Source organism: Arachis hypogaea, chromosome 13, assembly GCF_003086295.3.
Source record: "Arachis hypogaea cultivar Tifrunner chromosome 13, arahy.Tifrunner.gnm2.J5K5, whole genome shotgun sequence".
Taxonomy (NCBI): domain Eukaryota; kingdom Viridiplantae; phylum Streptophyta; class Magnoliopsida; order Fabales; family Fabaceae; genus Arachis; species Arachis hypogaea.
The window spans coordinates 25,311,989-25,326,117 of record NC_092048.1 but is presented as its reverse complement, the minus strand read 5'-3'; the positions used below and the strand labels follow the sequence as shown (position 1 = coordinate 25,326,117).

At 36.1% G+C, this 14,129-nt stretch overlaps 2 protein-coding genes across 7 annotated transcripts; one reads left to right on the top strand and one right to left on the bottom strand.

Moving 5' to 3' along the window:
• The first annotated feature begins 517 nt into the window (after nucleotides 1-517).
• Nucleotides 518-6,367, top strand: LOC112737768 (pentatricopeptide repeat-containing protein At4g21300). 4 transcript variants are annotated; one of them, XM_025787843.3, is made up of 3 exons: nucleotides 518-1,443; nucleotides 1,511-1,618; nucleotides 3,448-6,367. In XM_025787843.3, the coding sequence occupies exon 3, from the start codon at nucleotides 3,618-3,620 to the stop codon at nucleotides 6,183-6,185; it is 2,568 nt and encodes an 855-aa protein (XP_025643628.1). In that variant the 5' UTR covers nucleotides 518-1,443; nucleotides 1,511-1,618; nucleotides 3,448-3,617; the 3' UTR covers nucleotides 6,186-6,367. The 4 variants fall into 4 exon arrangements, with proteins under 4 accessions (XP_025643628.1, XP_072067599.1, XP_072067600.1 ...); XM_072211498.1 differs by having other exon boundaries at nucleotides 523-1,443; nucleotides 3,825-6,367; XM_072211499.1 differs by having other exon boundaries at nucleotides 527-1,443; nucleotides 1,517-1,618; nucleotides 3,825-6,367.
• An 891-nt stretch (nucleotides 6,368-7,258) lies between these two features.
• LOC112733090 (cation-chloride cotransporter 1-like) lies at nucleotides 7,259-13,224 on the bottom strand. 3 transcript variants are annotated; one of them, XM_072211497.1, is made up of 4 exons: nucleotides 13,079-13,224; nucleotides 11,509-11,623; nucleotides 8,933-9,197; nucleotides 7,259-8,270 (listed from the first exon to the last, which is right to left on the bottom strand). In XM_072211497.1, the coding sequence occupies exon 4, from the start codon at nucleotides 8,152-8,154 to the stop codon at nucleotides 7,498-7,500; it is 657 nt and encodes a 218-aa protein (XP_072067598.1). In that variant the 5' UTR covers nucleotides 8,155-8,270; nucleotides 8,933-9,197; nucleotides 11,509-11,623; nucleotides 13,079-13,224; the 3' UTR covers nucleotides 7,259-7,497. The 3 variants fall into 3 exon arrangements, with proteins under 3 accessions (XP_072067598.1, XP_072067597.1, XP_072067596.1); XM_072211496.1 differs by lacking the exon at nucleotides 13,079-13,224 and having other exon boundaries at nucleotides 8,933-9,171; nucleotides 11,509-12,190; XM_072211495.1 differs by lacking the exon at nucleotides 13,079-13,224 and having other exon boundaries at nucleotides 8,933-12,190.
• Nucleotides 13,225-14,129: the final 905 nt, after the last annotated feature.

Genomic DNA, 14,129 nt, shown 5'->3' with positions numbered 1-14,129 from the left:
AAGACTTTTTGAAAAGTCTTATTTTAAACTAATCTCAAACCATATATTTACTTACAGTTTTATTTTCTGAAAATCATTTTATTGAAAATAATTTAAGACAATTTTAATTAATTGGATTTAAAATAAATTAAATTTTTTATCTAAATTTTATGAATTATTTTTCTATTTATAATTTAAAGTTTTAAAAATTCAAATATAATGAGTTTGGCTATTTAAAATAGAATTTCATCTAATTTTATAATTATTAGATTATTTTCTATATTTAAAACATAAAGTTAGTGGTTATGAAATAATAAAAATTTTATATAATTTAATTTTAGATAATTTATATTTATATCATTTAACACTTTAAATTTAAAAAATAAAAAAAATTAATTATATTATCATATAACTTCAATTAAAAAAATTGATTGAGAATCAATTAATATTTTTATATCACAAATAATATTTTAAAATAATTTTAAAGATTAAATTAATTTTTTAAATTAATACTCTATATTCAAATTTTATTAAAATTACATTACTCCAATTAAACTCAAAATCCCCAATTTTAAACACAAACCGTAGCCACCCAATACCCTCACCTTTCCTTCCCCTTCAGCAGCCACCACACTCCCTCCACTCACCTCACCCGCTGCACACACTCACCAACGCGCACACACACTAACACAAGCACACACCCACACTGAAGAAGAGAGGGAGAAGAACAGAAAGAGAGCGCGGACGGGAGAGGGAGACCGCCGAACTCGCCGCCGCCGCCCTTCTCAGAACCACCGTCGCACCACAGCCGCCGTTCCTGCACCTCGCCTGTGCCGTTATTCATGCCCATCGCCGCACAGCCATCCCTAGCTCGCCTTGCCATCACCGCCGCTGGAGCAAGGTCAAGTCGCCGTCAGTCGCCGTCAGAGGAGCTGAACGCCGTCGAAGCTGCACCGTCGCGTCACCGTCGCTGTGACTCCGCCGAACCCGTCACACCCCGCCGTGTCTTGCTCGCCGTCGTGCCATCAACCCACGTCGAGAAGGAAGAGAGAAACAGAGGAGAGTGGCGTCGTGCTCTGCTGCCACGAGATCGCCGCCGCTGTCCGCCGTCGCCCTCGCCGTGAAGCTCGTCACCGGTTCTGCTCGGGGTTGTCACCACTGTTTGGTTCCGCCGCTGCTGGGAAGAAGACGCGTCTGGGAAAGAGAACCTGGAAGGGAAGCCGCTGCCGGAGGGGACCTTTCCCGTCACTGTCCGGGCCGTCTACGTCACCGCCGTCGTGACAAGCACAGCCGCGCCGATCTGGTCTGAGGGAGAGGGACCGCGACCAGAAGGGAAGACGGGGAGCCACCGCCACCGCTTGCTGAAAACCCCAGTGCTCCATATCCCCTCTGCCATCTGGAATCGCGTCGCCGGAGTTCTGGCAGCCGGAAAACCTCGCCGCCGTCGCTGGAAAAATCCTGCCGGTAAGAGTTTAAGTTGGTCTTCGTTTTCATTTGGGTTTTCGGAAGCTTCATTGTCGTTGTATGTTAGTTTCAGTTATCGTCGCCGGAGATCTGGTCGCCGCCGCCACTCGAGGTGGTTGCTGGGGCTGCCGCCAAGCCGGTTCAGTGAACGCTGCTGTTTCGTTTTCTTAGTTCGGTAAGTATTCATGTTTCAGAAAACCCTGCTTTAGTATTCTGTTATGTTTGATTATAAACTCTGAGGTCCTGGTAACGGAGAGTCGTGTTCTGAGCGTTGTATGTCGCTTTTAAGTTGCCTGAGAACTCTGGAAGTGATCAAAGACCGAATTGTGGATTGCTGTTGAACTCGGTTAAGAGAAAAGGTTTTGTGACGCATTTGGGTTGTGGTTTCGACGAGTTGAGGAAGGGGCTTTTCATACAAACTAATTTATTTTAAATTGGAAATTGTTATAAATAGATATGATGTGCGAATTGCATTTCTGGTGATTAAGTGAGTCTTATGAATTGTCTGATTTGTATTGGATGAATATGATTGCTTGTTTGATTGAAATAATGTTTGATTTTGTCCAAAATGGAGGTTTTTGGTTGTTTTGAATTGAAAGGATTTCAGTAATTAAAGTCTGAATTTTCTTACTGGAAACTGATTTGGTCTTGAATCCCTTGGAAAAGAGTTGAGGATTGGTTTGGTTGGAACCCGAAAAGGGTGGCAAAGTCCAAGTTTTAGGGGAGATGTTGTCGAAATTTCTATAAAATCTGATATTTGGAATGAAACGTTATTTTGAAAATAATGAACTGTTTGAATTAAATGTTTGGTAAATAAATTATGTTTGAACTTACTTTATTAAGAAAACTATATGTTTTGGATGCAATTTATTTAAGAAAGGAATTATGTTTTAAAGTCAATTTAAATATGAAAGTTCTCCTGTTTTGGAATTTGATTTAAGTACACAAATTGGAGGAGTTTTAGTGGATTTAAAAGAAACTGGATTTCGATTGACTGATTTCACTTTACAACGTTTTGGGAAAAGTCTGAAGTACTCTTTGAAATCTTGATTTAGAAAAAGGAAAACAATTTTCGAACCCTTTGGAAACACTTCAGATTTTGGAATGAAACTGAAATTTGTTTTTGGATCCAAACGACTTGATTTTGGGTTTAACTTCCACTTTATTTACTCAAATTAAGAAGCTAAAGTTTTAGAGGTTTTTGATGAACTTAAGGGAATGAGTTAGGTTATTCTCCCCTAGAGAGGTCACTTGTGTTATACATTTTCTTGCTTTGTTGTGTAAACATATGCAGTAGTTATATAGTTGATAGTATCCCGTGATTATGGTTATCTTTTCTATAGAAAGAAAGGGGAGAGGAAAAAAAAAAAGAAACTACTAATTTTTTTTATGCTTGATCTCTGAATTCTGGTTAGAAATATTGATTTGTATGTTATGGCATTATTAAGCATATTTTTCTGTTATTTATTGGTTTGGTTGTTCTCTGTTCTTGTTTTGTTTACCTTTTCATTATGTTTAGAATTTTAGATAAATACTAATGGGAGGAAGAGAACTTGTTAAAATGGTTTATAAGAAGCATATTAACATTTCCCCCTTTTTTGGATGAAATTATGGATAATTCATCCATCTCATGCTTCTATCCCGATGTAGGCACTTTTGTTATATACATTTGTTCTGAGTACTTGTTGAGTTGATGTAACTGCAGTTTTCTTAATAAGTATTATGCTTTTGCTGAAATCTTTTGTATACAAATTCAAGCTCTTTCATTATTAAGTTGATGTAAACATTTTACATTTTACCCAAAGATTTGAAAGAGCTATCAATCAAGGGTTATAGCTTCATTGAGTTAGGACATTCTTCTTTTTTGAATATGACCCGATTAGATTTGGATTGTTGTTTGCTTCCTTCACTAGTTTGCTTGTAATTGGATGAGTTTATACTTGATTTCTTGAGTCCAATTCTAGCAAACTATCCGACTCTTGGTATATGGATTTGTTCTTGCAGATTGATGAGTTGGAATTTGTATAAGACAATTTTGTGGCCCGAAAGTAATGAGGTTTCATTGGGTTTAAGGTCGGGTAAGAGTCTCAAAAATAGACCCGGTCAATATTTAGGGCCTGGTTTGGGTCAGGACAAATCCAGTTTCACCCGTCTCATGACTTCCCTATCTTCAAATGTACAACAGAAACCTTTGCTCTGCGTGCACCAGAACTCTCTCACATGTTACAGCTTCAACTTCCAAATTCACTGTGCACGCTGATAATTACAATTATGCCATCCCAAAACCCCGCTTTCCAAACGCACAACAACATCCAGAGCCTCTCACAACCCAATTGGAGTCTCTGTTCCGTTCTTGTTCTGATTCCTCTCTACTTCCACAGGTCAAGCAAATTCATGCTCGGGTCACTGTTTGTGGAATGAGTGATATCAATGTGTTGGGTTCAAGAATTGCAGGGTTGTATGTTCTTTGTGGTAGCATCAGGGATGCTAGGAACTTGTTTTTCAGGCTTGAGTTGGGCTATGCACTTCCCTGGAATTGGATGATAAGAGGGTTTGTGATGTTGGGGTGGCATGATTTTGCATTGTTGTTTTACTTCATGATGTTGGGTAGTGGAGTCTCACCTGATAAATACACTTTCCCTTACATTATAAAAGCTTGTGGTGGTTCAAATAACGTTGCATTGGCTAAGATGGTGCATAACACAATTCGGCCAATAGGGATCGATGTGGACTTGTTTGTTGGTAGTGCCTTGATCAAGTTGTATGCAGATAATGGGTGTATTTATGATGCAAGGCAAGTGTTCGATGAATTGTCCGTAAGAGACTGCGTTTTGTGGAATGTCATGCTGAATGGTTATGTAACTAGCGGTGATTTTAACAATGCAATAGAAACTTTTCAGGAAATGAGGAATTGTTATATCAAGCCCAATTCAGTAACTTTTACTTGTATGTTATCATTATGCTCTACAAGAGGGATGTTTTATGTTGGTACTCAGCTTCATGGTCTTGTTATTCGTAGTGGGTTCCAGCATGATTCGCAGGTAGCAAACACGCTACTTTCCATGTATTCTAAATGTGGTAACCTTGTTGATGCACGTAGGTTATTTGATTCAATGCCACAGACTGATACAGTTACTTGGAATGGGTTGATTGCTGGATATGTGCAAAATGGATTGGCAGATGAGGCCTTAACTTTATTTAATGCAATGATCTCTGCTAGTGTCAAACCAGATTCGATCACTTTCGCAAGTTTCCTTCCTTCTATTGTTGAATCTGGTAGTAGTAGTACCAAACATTGTAAAGAAATTCATGGTTATATAGTCCGGCACAGGATTCCTTTTGATGTTTATTTAAAGAGTTCACTTATTGACGTATACTTAAAGAATAGGGACGTGGATATGGCATGCAAGATTTTCCAGCAGAATACTTCAGTTGATGTTGCAGTTTGTACAGCTATGATCTCGGGCTATGTACTTAATGGTCTGTATATTGATGCTATAGATTTTTTTAGGTGGTTAGTTCAGAAGGGAATGGTGCCTAATTGCCTGACCATGGCTGCTGTTTTGCCGGCATGTGCTGCTTCGGCTTCTCTGAGATTAGGGAAAGAATTACATTGTGACATTCTGAAAAATCAACTTGATAGTGTGCTTCATGTGGGGTCTGCCATCACAGATATGTATTCAAAATGTGGAAGACTAGATCTTGCATATCAATTTTTCAGAAGGATGCCTGAAAGAGATAGTGTATGTTGGAACTCAATGATTGCAAGCTTCTCACAGAATGGTAAACCAGAAATGGCTATTAATATTTTTCGTGGAATGGGAAGGAGTGGAACCAAGTTTGATTCCGTGAGCCTATCATCTGCACTTTCTGCGAGTGCAAATATACCGGCACTCTATTCTGGGAAAGAGATGCACGGCTTTGTGATAAGAAATGCATTTACTTCTGACACTATTGTTGCAAGTGCACTGATAGACATGTATTCTAAATGTGGAAAATTAGCCATGGCTCAGTATGTGTTTGACCTGATGTACTGGAGGAATGAAATTTCATGGAATAGCATCATTGCTGCATATGGAAACCATGGTCACCCCAGGGAATGTCTCGATCTATTCCATGAAATGTTAAAAGCCGGGATTCACCCGGATCACGTTACTTTCCTTGTTATAATATCTGCTTGTGCTCATGCTGGCCTAGTTGATGAAGGCATATCATATTTCCGTTGCATGACTGAAAGTTATGGGATTTGTGCTAAGATGGAGCACTATGCATGCATGGTAGATTTGTATGGTCGAGCTGGTCGTTTGCACGAGGCATTCAATACTATAAAGAGCATGCCGCTTGCTCCGGACGCAGGTGTTTGGGGGACATTACTAGGAGCTTGTCGGGTTCATGGCAATGTTGAGTTGGCCAGACTAGCTTCCGAACATCTTCTGGAGTTAGACCCCCAAAATTCGGGGTACTATGTATTACTTTCGAATATACATGCCGGTGCAGGGGAGTGGTCAGATGTTCTTAAGATTCGAAGTCGAATGAAGGAAAAAGGAGTTCAGAAAATATGCGGATACAGCTGGATTGATGTGAACGGCAGCACCCATATGTTTTTTGCTGCCGATGGTAGTCACCCACAATCTTTTGAGATCTATTTGATTCTGGAGAGTCTTCTCCTTGAGTTAAAAAAGCAGGGTTATGTTCCTCAACCATACCTTCCACGGCATCCACAAGTCGTTGTAAAAACTTGAATGGAAACAACTAATGTCTATATTCCAAGCATCACCAAGAGCAAAAGTTTTGTTCTATGTAATCCATATTATTATAAAAATGGCGTACACTAAATATTAGCCACCAATTTTGTATTCTTTCATGCTGATAATGGAAAACTAAAACTAGTGATCATCAATTCAATTTTTTTGTAGTCCCAAAATTGGACTAATTTGTATTCTTTCATGCTGATATTTGAAAATTGAAACTAGTGATCATCAATTCAATTGTGTTTGTCGTCCCAACAATACCACTTCATGTGGTTACTACTAAAGTATTATCACGAGTTACATCTTTTGGGTTGTTTTTTATTTCATTTTTTTTCTTATTTTATATTTTATATTTTTATCGATTAGTTTAGAAGACGCTCTCCAGAGAGAGTAACTACAAAGTCAGAGGGTTATACAGGGAGATAACACAATAGCAAACAAAAGGATCTAAAGCAACAATATCTTGACAAACAAACACAAATTGCCAATCAAACAAGTCTCTCAAAACACCTTGTTAGCTTTGAATGTTTCTTGAATTTTGATTATTAACAAACATGAATATATTTAAAAATTTTATTAATCTTCATCTAACCGTTTGCTAAAGTGTTTCAAAAATTACTAGTGATCGTTTGATTTAAGGTTAAGAAATATATTCCAAAAAATTATATTTCTGGAAATATTATGTTTGGGAATCCTTAATGGAGTTTTTAATAATATTCCCACCGACAGAACAAATGTATCATCCTCCTGAGAAGTTAAATAGTGCAACATCAACAATCACTTATTAAAAAATAATCACTAATACCACTCGAATTCTTTTAGTATAAATTTAATTTATCTAATGGTATTTAAACCAAATTAACAGTATTTTAACAAAGTATAAACCCTAACACAGATTATTTTAACACTAATCCTATGTCGCATATTACAGTCATGTCAAACTTGTAACGGACACATCAGTCGACGGCATTATAGTTTATACGACAAAATGGACGAGGAAGAACCCAAGTTTCTTGTATTTTAAGAAGTGATAGACATTTTTGTATTTTTTTATTAGGAAACAATTTGTTTCTCCAACAAAAGATTAAAGATTTATTTGTCCTTTTTCTTGAAATAATAAAATTTAAAGACAACACTTACAACAAATAGCATACTTATTCACCCATGAATGAACCACAGAGGCAACCAATTGCAGAGTAGTCAGATAAAATAATTGAGAGAGAAAATGGAGTGAAGTTAGAGAGAAAAGGAAAACGAGAGAATGAAAAGGAAGAGAAGCTCAGAACTTAGGAAGAGACATGGACTAGGAAGATACAAACAAGCATAGCATACAAACATGCATCTGTGACTCATCCTGGGGAGACCCACCATTTTCTTGTGAAGAAATGGGAATGACAAAGACTTCTGCTTGCATCCGAAGATCATAAAGGAATTTTCTCACATCAGCTTTCAGCACTTCTACATCTGCATCCTCTTCTGCAATGCAGAAAACCTGAATTTTGCAACTCTCAAAGCTGTCCTTGGTAAGAAGCAGCAGCATGAGACCACCATCTCTCACAATCCAGTAGAGGTCAATCGTGCCGTACTGCTTCTGGTACTCATTGGGCCACTCATCAAGACCCTTCACTATGACTACTGCCTTGTTTGCAACAATGCAGTCGTTAAATATACCAACAAATGTCTTGGGGATTTCTGTTAAGTTCTCCCAACGCCAGATCTCTGGGTAGCGCATCACCACAATGTTTGGCTTGAGATTCCCAAGGCCCATTGTCTGAACGATACCACGAAAGCCTTTAGACATATTAGGGGCGACAACAATCTCAGCCATACCTTCACAATTCTTGTAATTAATGTAGGTAGTGAGCTGTTTACAAGCAGACTTGGCATCTTCAGCACATTCATGGTAGTCTCCATCCAGTATAGAGACAAATATAGACATTCCTCGACCTTTCTTCTTCATACAGTTAGCAAAATCTGCAAGTTTGGGATGACATGGAACATTTTCTGGTAGTTGACCCCAGGGCCGGCAAAACACGAGTGGAATTGGATACCAATTCTTTGGGTGTACTTGGTTTTCTACGGACATTACAAAATAAGTTAATAGATAAAAATTGTTTTGGGCATACTTGGTTTTCTACAAAAAATATACTATACATAAAGCAACTGACATTAAATTTCGTCATACATAGAGTTGGTAAAGAGAAGCAATGCAAAAAGATTAAACTTGAAGCCTAAATATCAACCTTAATAGATTATTCTGTACACAGAAAGTTCATTAATGTTGTCATTGAATTGAAAAAACTTAATGAGAATACTTAAAGTATGAAATTATCCATGAACACAAAGTTCAGTGAACAACTTAATTCCCAATTAATAAATTATAGCTATTTTGTTTTTCTTTTGAGTGAAGTATCAATTATGCATGATAAATCATGTCAATGACAAAAGTATCCATGTCAGAACAAAAAGTGTTGATTTTGTCTGCAACATGATGTTTCTTGGGCTATTTTCCTCAAGGATTTTAATTATTTTTTTCATTGAAAAAATTTTCAGAGACAGATTTTCATGGGTAATTTGGTCCTTCGTTCTTTAGTCGTTTTCTTGAAAGCTCTCAAGGACCTTAAGAGTAATATTTCTTCTTTCTCCAACCAATCATGCCTTGATGCCAGGATCAACAACATTAATGCATAATATATTGTATCATATTATCTAGTTGACTGAATTTGAAAGGTATATACCTCTTAGTGATCGAAGGCTCCGAAGTGCTATGAGGAAACAATTATACAAAGAAGTTTCGAACCAAAAATTACTTGTCTGTTAAAAGCTTCTCTCTGGTGGCAACAGTGCCAAAAAATAACAGAAATAAAACACAGAGAAGTAGTAATAAGTGTTGCAGATAATGTCCCAATAGGAATTGATTGCTGAGTATCTTTTAGAGAAGCTGATCTATTAGAACCTGCCATTATTCCTGTCACAGCTGGGAAAAAGAGGCATACTAATGAACTGGGAAGGAAAGAATATAATTAGAAAAATTGAAAAGTCATTCCAATATCATAAACTAGAAAATGCTTAAACAAATTGGTCCCTCAGGATCCTGCATTAAATGTGAAATAATTTTAACTTTATCAATTATAGTGATAAATAATCTTAAATAGTGAAAAATTTTCTAAATCTTTCTCCTGCAGCCCATGTTGATTGGGACCACAGAACTGGTTTGCAACTGACAGCAACTTATAAAATCTAGTTTCATATCATCAGTAAAATGTTGGGCTTGATGGCATATACTTAATATAAAAAGTTACAATATAATTATGGAATAGGAGCTAAGGGCTACCTATTTCAGGTCTATTTCAAGCTTCGATATTTCATCTTCAATGTACAGAAGTTTTAAAACCCTGGTGAGGATTTTTATATTTCAATCCTATGTAAATCTTTCTCTTGCTTTACCTGGTTCCTCTTCCTCATAATAGAGTTGAACAAATTTAAGCAACATCCTTGAGGGCTTATTAACATCAAAGGCATTGGAAAGATGGGGAAATTAGATTTTAGGATGTCTGCCCTCTTGTTTTTTGCAGTTATTGCTTACCATTATCTCTCACCATTTTTATTCTAAACTACAATGGTAGAGAGGTCAATGAATTAGAGTCTCACCTTCCTTTGTTTAACCCTATTCACCTATCTAAATCTAAATCTTCTGTCAAAGTCATTTTTTTGGGACCGTTGTTCCTAATTGAATAAACATTAATAACATTGTTTGACCCCATTCTGTTTAATGTTCAATTTAGATTCCACATCATTGGCTTGCCTTCATTTGCAGTTCCCTACTGCAAGATCTATATAGATCAAGCTTTCTGGTAGATTCGGTAAATTGTGGAATTGCCCTGTGAACGAGTAGTTTCTTTTCACTAAATTCAGATATTTTGCTCCAACTAATGCAATATCCTGCTGCAGACGTCAATTTTTGCAGTGCTCGTGTATTTTTTGGAAAGGAAAGAACCCACTAGCTGAAAATCACTAACAGAGAACTCCTTACTTCCAAACTCATCGAGAATCTTTAGGCCTCAAGCAAATCAAATTAATTAAATGAAATTAAAACCATTCTCCTGTCTAATTTAAAAATCCTGCGTCATTAAGTTATTATATCAGCCAATGAAGAACAGCAGACACAGGAGTGTCAATTACCATTTAGTGTAATACTTCAGTTGATTCAGCCGTAACATATGAAGATTAAGTATAATGAATCCATACTATTGCTACTAAGGACTTGTTAGGCACTGCATGCTTGTCAAGTCAAATTTTTATTTATACTTTTAAATGGATTTTGGTTGAGTATTTTGTTTTTTAAATTCGAAACATAACAAATAGAAGAAGATACGAAGATGCAATGATAATGTAAAGTCTGTGGAGGAAAGAAAAATAACTACTAAAAGCAGTTATACATGATATAAGGGTAAAACTAGTAAAAAATTTGGAGACCAAAATCAATTACTTTTTGGTTTCCTCATTATATATATTGTATATAAAAGATATAGATATAGAGACATTTCCTAAAATGTATTGTATAGGATTGCCTAATAATAGATTAAGCTAAAGAGAGGTTCTAGAAGTGTCTAGAAAAGTCTAGAGAAGTCAGAATCAGTTAGATTCAGTTAGTGCAGGAAGATCAGAACCTGCTAGAATATGTTAGAATGAATAATTAACTTAAGTGTAAGCTATCTGTATCCTCACTGTATATAAGGCCATGAGCTTAGGACCCATTTAGGAAGCTTCAAAAGTTACTTTTTTTTAGCTTTTGACTTATGAAAAGTAGTAGTATTAATATCTAGTGCAATTTTCAAAACCAAATTATAGCTTTCTAAGAAGTTATTTAAGTATTTATGGAAAAGTTAAAAAAAAATTACTTTTCTCACAATAAAAAGCTTTTAATCACATTTCTTTTAAAATAAACACTTTTAGAACTGAAAAATCAAACACAAAATAACTTATTTATAGACTACTTTTAATATAAACATTTATTGTTTAAACTATTTTTTCAAAAAGAGCTTAATTAAGCTATTTGCCCAAATTGGGCCTCAGTGTTATTACACATAAAGACGTAACACTCATTCTCATTTTCTTTCCCGATCTCTTTTCTCTTTTCTCTTCTCCTCTTACACTCTTCTCATTCTCTCAACTTCATCAAACTTTATCACCTAAAATTAAAGCATTTTGCCCCCCACATCATTCATTGACAGATTTAAGATGCATGCACAATCATTGTAAGTTATATTGGTAAAATAGGGCAAATGAATGTAAACGAATGAGAAAGACCTACTTGAAATTCCAGCTTACATGGCCATCAGTTTCTGGGATTCCAGCATCATTAGTTTTTTGATAATCTGAACTCCAATTATCTTTAATTGTCTCCCAACTCAAACCAGTAAATCCCTCTGAATCAAACATGGATAAAGGGGGAAAAATATGTGAACAAAAAACATTTGTAAATACACATTTATAAGCAAAAAATGTCTTTCCTATTTTTAAAAAAAAAATAAATAAAAAAGCCCTCAACACTCATCATCAAGGGATTACAAGCAATGTGGGTTCTACAAGTTGATAAGTAAATTCAGTATTGAATGCAAAAGAAAAAAAAAGAACCCCATCGACTCTTATTTCCCTACTTCCCTATTATTTAATTGATTTTTCACTCTCACTCCTTCAAGAAAAGGAGAGAAGCATAGTTGATTAGTTGGTTTCCTTGATTTTCTTTATGTGCTACAAAGCTTTTGACAATGTAGCATGACTTGTCACGTCAGAACCTTTGGGGTACCAGATTCTTCAAATAACCACAGGTGAAGACAGAACACTTTAATCTCTCATTCAGGAATAAGAACCAATTCTGAAAAGAAAGATCCTAATTTTTAAACCAAATATCAAGGTTGAGAATCTATTAGCAATTTCTATATTATAAATGAGGACAATGTCAATGTCTGTCACTTTACTAAACAGTTCACGACCCTTTTGTTATGAAATTTTAACATGTTTATTAGGGCCTTGCCACTGATTCTGATTCACTTTTTGTCAAAAAAAAAATAAATAAATAAAAGAACAAACAAACATTGTTGTGGTATGTGTTACAGCAGCACAATTCTAGACATGAACCATTTCTATTTTATCCCATGCAACTTTGCCAGTCAATTCAAAAACTGCTAAAGTCTAGATTGTCTTCAAAGCCTACTGTTGACATGAACAATTTCTATTCTTTTTCTATGCAACTTTGCCAGTCACTTAAAAGACTACTAATAAGCCTCGACTTGATTACAGCTATTCCACAGTAAGATGAAATACAAGTCAAATAATGTTAAAATTTAGTTGCATAATATTATATAAAAAAATTTAGTAACAAATGTAATCTAGAACAAATATTTCCAGATCCAGTCGGAAAAGTTACAAATCTTTATGCATGAGTTGATATTCTGGAATATTTGGTTATGCTCTTGTCAGATAATGGTTCTCCTAAAATTGATAAATCAGAATTCAAATAATTCATTGCATTTTATCCTTTTGATAACAGTTAAAGAGACAGAAGTTTTACCCCATTGATAAACTAAAAGAAGTTTTCATTAGAGTTAGGCTACTTCTACCACACTCTGTTATTGAAAGTACTATATATGATGTTCCAAGATCCTTAATCTCTCACTCCAACCCAAAAAAGAACGTGTTCATTAAGAAACAAAAGAAACAGAAAGAGAAAATCCCATAAGTGCAACTTGCTTCTGAAAATCAACCAAGTATTGGTTGCCTAGGAAAAATGTGTACATGTGTGCATGAGCATTGGATGGAACTAAAACATGGATCCTTTAATGAAAATGACAAACTGGATGACTTAGAAAAAAAGAACAAACCTGAAGGTTTATCCTTCATAGCCACAAACATTCCCAAGAATATGCAGATGACTGAGAATAAAACAGGAACGAGAAATGCAGGTGCAACCCGATTTATCATCTTTACTCCTCCAAATACAATAAAGCATAAAAGAATGGTCACAACAATCCCATAAATTTTGGTCAATTTGTTGGGTTAGGACTATACTTACAACGCCAATTCCATTTTGATAATCAAATTCCTAACCTATGCAATTTGGTCGTCGTCAAGCATCCAAAAGGATCTTGTCTTGAGGTTTCATTCCTTGGCAAAAATAGCTAATCAACACTAGAGTGTCAATCATATGGTGAGGGCATGAGTCAAGAAGCTTTCGAAACCGTTCCCAATACTCAAAGTGTTTCCAATTCACCTTGGACAATGCATGAAATTTCTTTCCTCAATCTATCTGTCACCTCCGGAAGAAAGAATTTATCTAAGAACTCCCTTCTAAGCAAATTCCAATCACCAACAATCTCATCGGGCAAAGTGTAAAACCACTCTTTAGCTCTTCTCTCTAGAGAGAATGGGAAGGCAAGCAACCAAATAGCAACCTCATCGGAACCCTTCCGCCTAGTTGTTGAGCACACACCTTGAAAGTCTCTAAGGTGTCTAATAGGATCTTGAGCGGGAAGTCCATGGAACTTGGGTAGAAGATTAATCAAGGTGGTTTTGAGTTCAAAATTAGCATTTAACTTCGGATGACGCACTTGAAACGGTTGAAGAACAAAATCCAGAACACCGGCTTCCTTAAGAGTAACTCTTCTTGGAGCGGCCATAGTATCGGTACCTAAATGAATGGAAGAAGAATTAGTAGTATCAATGGAGGAATAGATGGTTTCTTCCTCAAATGACGATTCAGATTCACCCTCGGGTACGGTTGGTGAATTGGTAGGAACCCTTTCACCACCTCCAAAGGCTAACTGTCTCCGAGCTTGCCTAAGATGTGAGATAGTTCTCTCAATTTCTGGATCAAAAGGGGCTAAGCTCGGATCCGGTAGTGAACGCGTCATTCAATGAAAGAAGCATAAAGCT